The sequence below is a fragment of the Mesitornis unicolor genome, unplaced genomic scaffold (genome assembly GCF_000695765.1).
Source record: "Mesitornis unicolor isolate BGI_N332 unplaced genomic scaffold, ASM69576v1 scaffold102, whole genome shotgun sequence".
Lineage (NCBI taxonomy): Eukaryota > Metazoa > Chordata > Aves > Mesitornithiformes > Mesitornithidae > Mesitornis > Mesitornis unicolor.
In genome coordinates this window covers 72,625-81,445 of record NW_010169610.1, presented here as the reverse complement: position 1 = coordinate 81,445, position 8,821 = coordinate 72,625, and the positions used below count along the sequence as shown (strand labels likewise).

General features: G+C 42.9%; 1 protein-coding gene across 1 annotated transcript in view; it reads left to right on the top strand.

The window, feature by feature from the left end:
- Positions 1–8,821, top strand: part of CAMK1D (calcium/calmodulin-dependent protein kinase ID) — a gene marked incomplete at its 5' end in the record, with an annotated part of 36,312 nt that overhangs the window by 18,275 nt on the left and 9,216 nt on the right. The window contains 2 exons of the mRNA XM_010179377.1: positions 524–636; positions 3,087–3,165. Of these exons, the coding sequence (XP_010177679.1) occupies positions 524–636; positions 3,087–3,165 (192 nt within the window). The remainder of the gene's footprint in view (positions 1–523; positions 637–3,086; positions 3,166–8,821) is intronic.

Genomic DNA, 8,821 nt, shown 5'->3' with positions numbered 1-8,821 from the left:
GAAAGAGTAAAGCTGGTGTAAGTGGCTTGTGTAAGGTAATGGGTGAGAACAGTCCAGAAGGACAGCCAGAGCGGTGAAGCAAGCATGGAGAAGACTCCTGAATGGTTGTGCTGAGGGATGAGAGGGACTGGTGCTTTGTGGATGTAAGGTGTAGCCCATGAAAGCTCCTCTTTGCACATATATAGGAGAGGAGGGAAGGGCTCATGGCTGTGCAGTAAAACTATTCCTCTAGCTAAACATCTAAAAGCATGCAGAGAGAGACCAGGATATCTGCATGAGTCAGTGTAGGATCAACAGCACCGTGTTTCCATGCAAAATTACTTTTTGTCCAGGATGCTGCCAATCTCCAGAAGGGTTTACATGTCCTGAACAAACTTCTGTCATGGTAGTGCATACCTGCTTGAAAACTTATTGGGGCAGTTCTTAAGAGTTTCTCCTCCTTCTCCTTCTCCTTCCCTCTTTCTCACCTTCTTGGCTGAGGCAGGTCTGAGGGTCACATTTCTCTTTTCTTTTTCTCCATTAGGCTCTGTGGGTATCCCCCTTTCTATGATGAAAATGACTCCAAACTGTTTGAGCAGATCCTGAAGGCAGAGTATGAGTTTGACTCTCCGTATTGGGATGACATCTCCGAGTCTGGTAAGAAGCTACTACTCATTTAGTTACAACCCTGCACGTCTGATTGCCTGTGGCCTATATCCTGTGCTGGATGTGAGAATCATAAAATGTATTGGGTTGGAAGAGACCTTTAAAGCTCATCCAGTCCAACCCTGGAGCGAGCAGGGACAATGTCACCAGATCAGGTTGCTCGGAGCCCCATCAAGCCTGACCCTGAATGTCTCCAGGTATGGGGCCTGCACCACCTCTCTGGGCAACCTGTGCCAGTGATCTACCACCTTCATGGTGAAGAACTTTTTCATAATATACAACCTAAATCTACCCTTTTCTAGTTTAAAACCATTACCCCTCATCCTGCCGCTACATGCCCCAGTGATCAGCTCTTCCCCAGATTTCTTATAGGCACCTTTCAGGTACTGGAAGGTCACTATAAGGTCCCCCTGGAACCTTCTCTTCTCCAGGCTGAACAACCCCAACTCTCTCAGCCTGTCTTCGTAGCAGAGCTGCTCCAGCCCTTGGATCATCTTTGTGGCCTCCTCTGGACCCAACTCCAGCACTTCAATGGTTTTTTTGTGTTGGGGTCCCCAGAGCTGGATGCAGCATTGCAGGTGAGGTCTCACCAGAGCAGAGCAGAGGGGCAGAATCCCCTCCCTTGCCCTGCTGGCCACACTTCTTGTGATGCAGCCCAGGATGTGGTTGGCCTTCTGGGCTGCAGATGCGCATTGGTGGCTCATGTCCAGCTTCTCATCCACCAGTACCCCTAAATCCTTTTCCTCAGGGCTGCTTTCCAGCATATCCTGGAAGATGTGCTGGAGGGAGATGAGATGAGCTCCACACATGATGAAGGGTGAAGAATGCACCCTTCATCATATGTGGAGCTCCTTTTAACTGAAAACCATTGGGAATTTGCATTTATTTTAGGTCAGATACTTACAGGAGGTTTTTTCCTGCACTGTCCCTGACTGTCCCAGGAAGACAAAGCAGTTTAACTTCTCCATCACATCCAAATAAAATGCAGATATTTTATGTGTCACTAATAATAAGAAGGCAAACTAGTTCAGCTCTGTTACTAAAGCTGCACTGCAGATCCAAAGCCAGTCTGCGGAGAATACAGCAAAGACAAACCCAAAAAATTAGTGGCTTCCAAATGAGGTGGATAAGAAGATTCAGAAACTGGGAATACTGTCTGCATGGTTGGATCCAGAGAGCTGTCCATATGCTCCCCAGTTCCCCACCCACTGCAGAAGCCATTTAACCCATAGCTGTAGCCAGCCTGGCAGAGAGGCAGCTGTGCCCTGTTACAGGTCAATGTGCCTAAAGGCTTCTGTCCCCAGCATGGCTCATGGTCTGTCAGCACCAGTGTCTGTAGGTGACAGCAGGGACATGTTCAGCATAGCACCCTGCGTGTGCCCATGATGTGCTGTGTGGTCTTCAAGAGGTCACGCAAGCTCCGTGTCCTTGCTCTGTCCAAACCAGGGGAATGTCTGCTGTTTCATGCAAGAGAAGAAATGAACTCCAGGAGGATTTTATCAGTCAAAAACATCTCTAGACATGCAGTTTTCTGATTCATTAGTGCAACTGATTAAAACAGGGAGATACAAGAAAAAGTGTTTTATTTTAAAGATTATGTATCCTGTTAGCTCATCATAGAACAACATTTCATGCTGCTTACATCTGCTTTCCAGATATCATTGTGATGGATTGCTTAAAAATACATGTGATGAGAAGTTTTTTTAAGCCCATACAGCTTTTCTGAGAAAATATGAAAGTGTTCTGGCAGACTCCTTTGCATTTTGGGGGTAAAGTCCATCACCTAAATCAGCAAAAAGATTTTCCTGCCATATTTGACTTTGCTGTGGCTCCTTTAGCTACTCTCTCCTGAAACTGCTGGATACATGCCATGCTGTGATCTCCCTTGCCTCCATTATAGTGTCAATTAAAAACACACTACCTCATACCCAAGGGAGTTCATTTTCCTCAGTAACTTGTTTTTAAATACGCAACATGTCCTCACAGCTGCCCATGTGTGCAATTGCTTGGAGCGAGCAATGAGAAGCTCCTCTTACCGTGGCATGTCATCTCCTCCTTGCCTTTCCCACCCAGTTTACCAGCACCTCCAACAGATGTGGACATATTCAGACCACTGAAATGGTCATAGGCACTTGGGTGACCAAAAAGCCAGGAGCTGGCTGTGAACTCTATTGATTTTGAATTCTCCATCCCACTCCTAAATATTAGGATTAGATGTCTTCAGCTTTTACCTACCATATTAAATAGCTTGGATTTGGTCCTAAGTCACTTTGGTTATATCTATGCTAACAAATGACAAATGACCTAGGCCTATTTTCTGGCTCTGTGGCCAGATGACACTTGGTAGCCTGGTCAATGCTGTTGGCTCATCATTGTGCAGCAGGACTGGACATCAACCCTATTGCTTTAAATTATTCTCTCTGTTTGTTTTTTTTTTACAGCTAAAGACTTCATTCGGAATTTGATGGAGAAGGACCCTAATAAAAGATACACCTGTGAGCAAGCAGCACGGCACCCTTGGTAAGCAACAGCCGCTGTTGTGTGGAACTCTCAGGAAGGAGAGCATCGTTTTATATTCACGGGCGGAAGTGGTTTTTCTGTCACGTAGTACACTAACCTCTACTAAATAACTGTGCTCTTATTCTTACAATGCCCGCCTTTGTCCTCCAGATTTTCCTGGAAAACCATGATGGATTTTAATCTTATGCACTAACCTGTTGAGTGTCTGTGTAAGGATTCAGTGAAATGCTGAATTACATATGTTGTCTGTAGTGCAGTAGTGGGATAGCCCAAAATGACTGAACCTGCACAAGGGACACAAGGTCAAATTTTGCAGGTGTGCAGAAAGCTGCCTCTCAACCTGCTCATTAGGTCCTTGCCAAAGTAATATCAGAGCACTTAAGAGCATCCCGTGAAGTAGGAAGTCCTCATCTGTGCTTTACAGATGATAGTTCACCTCCTACTTCTAGTAAGGACCATGCTTTTTACCCTCTCTTCTTGAATGGAAGAGGTAGGAAACCCTAGAGAGGGTTCAGGTGAGTCTGAATTAGCTATAGCAATGCTCTCTCTCTGAAGTGACTACAGAAAAGTACCTGGTCTGACTGTATTCATAATTTAAACCTCTGTTAAGTGCTTCAGATTAGATGATACCTTTGCCCATGGCTGACTTCATCAACGTTACCCAAGTATTATGTAGCTGAAACAAGAGTGGCTCGTGTACTTTTGACCAACCCTGAGTGACTGAGCATCACCTCACACTACCAGCTGCATCCAAGAAAATGGGCTTTGGATGTAAATCTTTTGGAGCAGGCATCATTATATATATAAAGTGAGATATTACTTTGGTTGTTATAATAGCTGCAACAGAAAGGAGTCAATGGTATGACATTTTCACCCCAGCTGTGCATTAGACTGTGGTTTTATGCTATCACAATTACCACAAATACTATTTCCTTTTGCAGTTTCTGGAGCACTGCCTGGATAAGAGCATTAAGCTGTGCATTTGCAGAGAAACTGAAGTTATTCCTGAGTGCCCATAACCACTCAGAAAAACAAGTGAGCCAGTGTCATGGACCACAAAACCATCCTGATGGTACCCAGCTTAAAATCATGTTAAATTACAAAGCAGAGTAAAACTTAATGCCTATAACTGTAGAGAAAATACTTCAGTTTGGCTTCAAGGGGTTTGTGCTCCTCTCTCACACACTGGTTTGTCTCATCTCATTGTTGCTCTCAGTCCTGGGACTAGACGGGAAGTAAATCCTTTCAAAAGTTTTTACCATTCTGGCTTAATTGCTGATGAATTTTTACCAGTACGCAGGCTGATGACTTACTGCCATAATTAATTAGAGATTTTGCACTCATGAAGGCGTTCAGTAAGTTATGACTACACAAGTTGTAGAAATACAGTGAAATGGCACTAATTTCTCCGTAGTGGGAATGATGTACCAATGTCTGACTGCAGATTGTCACTTGCTGCGATTACAAATTAGGCTGAAGACAAGATTGACGCTCAGCCTTTACAACCAGAAAGTTTTAGGAAAGGCTTGGGATGCAGAAGGAAATGTAAATCATTGAGAAAAGTAAGGTTGTTGCTTTTCATCCTCCATACCAGTGACAATGAGAAACATTTTACAGATGGTTATTAGCTGCATCAGTGTCTGGCATCAGTACAAACGAGAGATGAGATGAAGTCAAGACCTGGACTTGCCCTTTTTCCAATGTCCCATCAATAACTGCGTTGTCTGTGTGACAAAAAGGAAATTTGGGAAATAAAATCCAGCTTCTGTGAGATGAAAACAAAGTGCACTTCTAAATGATACTGACCTGAGCCTCAGGAAATGAAACAAGTTACAAAAGTCAATATTAGAAATACAGAACAAACAACAGGAATGCAATTCCCAGCAGAGAACGAGGTGACCATTTGTATAACTCAGAGGCAGATTTTCCAAAGCCTTACATCCAAGATACACAAAAAGTAAGCATCCAGCTCTTGGCCGTGCTACATCTGTGTTGGTTGCTGGAGTGTAACAAAGAAACGTGGCACTTGTAACACACACAGCTTCTGGGCCGTCCTAAAGGAACAAAATGATAAAAAGTGGTTTCATTCCTTTTTTTTTCTTTTTTCCTTTTTTTTTTCCTTTTTTTTTTCTTTTTTTTTTTCTTTTTTATGTCATGGCCTTGGGCCAACGGAAACTTAGAGACTGCTCCATAATTTTTTATATTTTCTACAGAATCCAGTCTTCCTTTTCTTAAAAAAGGGGGAGTTTCCCCCCATTTCTGTGGCAGGGGTTCTTCTTTTGCAAGGCAGTGGTTCATTTGCAGGACTACCTCCCAGCCATGTAAAGCACAGCTCAAGGTCAGCCCTTTGAGATGTCAGACATGCAAATGGCACTGCAGTAGGGAGGCCTAAAATATTCACCGTGTTTCCAACCCACATCCCAAATCCACCTCCCTTCAGCACACAGGCAGTGTGTGCCAGTGGACTGCAGTACAGTTGTGCAGTGAAAGCAAAGCATGGAGGCTTCCAGGGATACAGCTTCAGATCTGTCTCTGTCCTCCCCAGTGTGCTCTTGAGCAAAACCCATTGTCTCATTCCTCCTTGCTCTGAAAAGCTTTCTGTAGCACAGATGTTGCAGTTGTGGACCTCTCTGGAGAGCGATTTTTTGGAGGGTTTGGATCCTGTAGTGATAAATGCTACTAAAATGCCTTTTTGGATAATCAAGACTACTCACATGGACATTATCAGTTATTTCAGAGTTAGTGCTAGGATCTCCTTTTGCCAAACCATTGCTCAAGGAGCATTTTCCACCCAGATTGCTTATGCCAGGAAATAATGAGGTCTTACTGCTTATTTTCCCCTTCTAGCCATTATGTCTATGGCAACGGCATCCTTGCCTCCCCTTTGAAGGAGGGGAAGGTCTTTTTGGTGGAGAAGGAGAGCTCTGCTTTCTCTCAATGATCATCTGTGTCCTCCTCTCAGCCTGGACATATTTAAGTTTCCAACAAATCCAGGTTTGAGTTCCTGTCTCTCTTGGTTGCATTCAGTGTTGCAGCAGTTGGAGATGTTTAACCAACAGAGAGAGGGTACCACGACTTTTATAACAGGGACATCCTGTGCCACCTCTTCACATGAGCATGCATTTTTCAGCATACATCTCCATTAGCAAAATCACCTTCCATAATGACTACATAGCATCGTCTTCTCTGAACACAGAAAGTCTACCCAAGTCACTGCTGCTTTGCAACTGGTAGATAATTAATATATACAATGAAATGGCTCCATGTAGTGACATTTTCGGGATTTCCCTTTTTCTTCCTCCTGTGAAATCTGCTCCTGCAGTATCAGATCATTAGGATCAGCCACAAATTCAGAAGAAATCTATCAAATCACGAGTACTTAGCACATATATTATAATCTGATTGTGAAAAAAATAGTTAACTTGGGCATACAATGCTGACCTGGCCATGAGATGTTGTTGTTTCAGTCTATAACATTCCTTAAGAAATATACCAAAATAAACCTCTTATTTTAATTACCATGTTGCTATTAAAAACTTCCAAACAAGGCTTGCAAGAACTGGATCTTGCAAGATATTCTATTTGTGCCTTTAAGGTAATAATCTCTTTGAATTTCGGGAAACTGCTCTAGAATAGCCAGCTATTCATATGACGAAATGTTTGTACAGGATCAGACCCTAAAAAAAGTAAATACTTCTTCCCAATGTCCCACTTTTCTGTGCTGTATCTGCTCCCCACGTGCCTGCATTTACGTGATGTTTTGCTATTTATAATCAAATGGCCTTGGCAGGGGGACGGTATGTTAAACTCAGAGTTGGCAGAAAAGGACGTTAATAATTGCAGTGAAGTCTGGTAGCAGAAACAGTACAATATGTGAGACTTATTGGTGTAATGATTACACCCCAGCCCATACAATCTGTCCATTTATACAGATTTCTCCAGTTCAATATACAGGTGACTTATGCTTTCCATTGGAAAAGTTATTTCTTTTATAGCATATCTTTCACTGAGGTTTGCACTGTTTATGGTGTGTTGCAAAGGTGCAATGTTCTGTTTAGTTGTTCCATTGTGACTTTTCAAAAAGGACATGGAAAATGAAGGTAACAAAAGCATGGGGTAATTTTGCTGCTGCTTTATATGTTTTAATGTTTCCCTAGCTCATATTAATAACAGCAATTAAGTTTATTAAATATATCGCCGTGTCAGAGCCCACATCCTGTTTAAGGCTCAGGCTGCAGTGATTGAGGGCGAGCAGCAGAAACATCAGGACCTGTTTTTGCCAGCTATAGGATCACACTGCACTCCCCATCAGGTCAAGCTGAGTCCTGCGGCCCCAACTTCAGCCTCCAGGCTTAAATCAGAGGTAAATAAAGCAGTCCTCAGAGAGCAAGGAGAAGGTCCATCAGTTAGGAAGCTAGAATAGGAATTGAGAGGTGTGCTGTGAATTTATTTGTTCTGCCACGCATTACCCAAGTGACCGTAAATAGGATTTAGAGCTGTGGGTCGAATCTGCTTACGGCATTGAAGGCAACCTGGGACATCTAAATTAAAGGGTGATATATGTATCATCTCCTTGTGTAGACTGTATAGGGGAAAAGGAAGCTGTGGCACCTAAATTAGACACCTATGTCCACGGATATGAGTGTGGCCCTCACCTTTCCCCACTGCTCATGGGCAGCAGAGATTTGGGATGTGCCTATGTCCATTCCCGCCTACACTGAAGAATCGCAAAGTTTTGGCAAGGATTGAGCCTCTGCAAATTTTGACCATGACCTTGAGTGTTTATTATGTGCCAGAGAGCATGAGCCAGATAATAATTTCCACACAGGGAAAGGACATGGTTTACAAAGAGCTCAGTTCTCAGACAATGTTGTTTGAAGTGTGAAAAGGGCTCCCTGAAGGGAACTGCTGATGTTTACAACATTAAATCAAACTCTTATCGAGTTCGCCCCTGCACTCTATTTATTTTGGAATATCACTGATATTATGTGTGTGTGTATATTTATACTCAGGCATGTGTGTATGTGTGTGTATATATGTATGTATAGAAGAGTTATGATCCTTCAGCGTTATCCCTTACAGCTAACTCCATGTTTCCTGTCATCATACTCAAGAGTATTTCCAAGCACTGTTTGGCTGGCACAGCATTTGAGTTGGCTGCCTTCAGTACGAAGATTCAGAAAATAATGGTAGATGAAAGACTTTGCCTGCCATCATGGGCAGGGAGAATGACATATGCTTGCAATATGCTAACAAATAACCATCCAAAAGGAAATTTGCTGGTGTTCGTTGGAGGTTCCTCTCAGAGTGTAATGGCCAGATAAATTGCTATGGTAACTTTGAACCCAGATAGAGAGCTAAAGTAAATTAAATATTTGATCATTAGATTAGATTCCTCTCATGTGCAGGGCTAGATTTGTTACAGTTATTAATGAGAGGTAACCTTCTTAGCTTCAGTAGAATTATTTATGGTGGAGAGTTGTCAGATTGTGGCCCTTGGTATCCGATTCTGTGTGTTGAGATAGTTACATATTTACAACTGGATGCAAGACCATCTTCAACACAAAGTTCCCCAAACCACCTCTAGGATGTAGCTGCTTTCAGATGCTGCAAACAAGGATCCTGGGAGAAAAGCTGGATTCCAGCTGAGTTAATC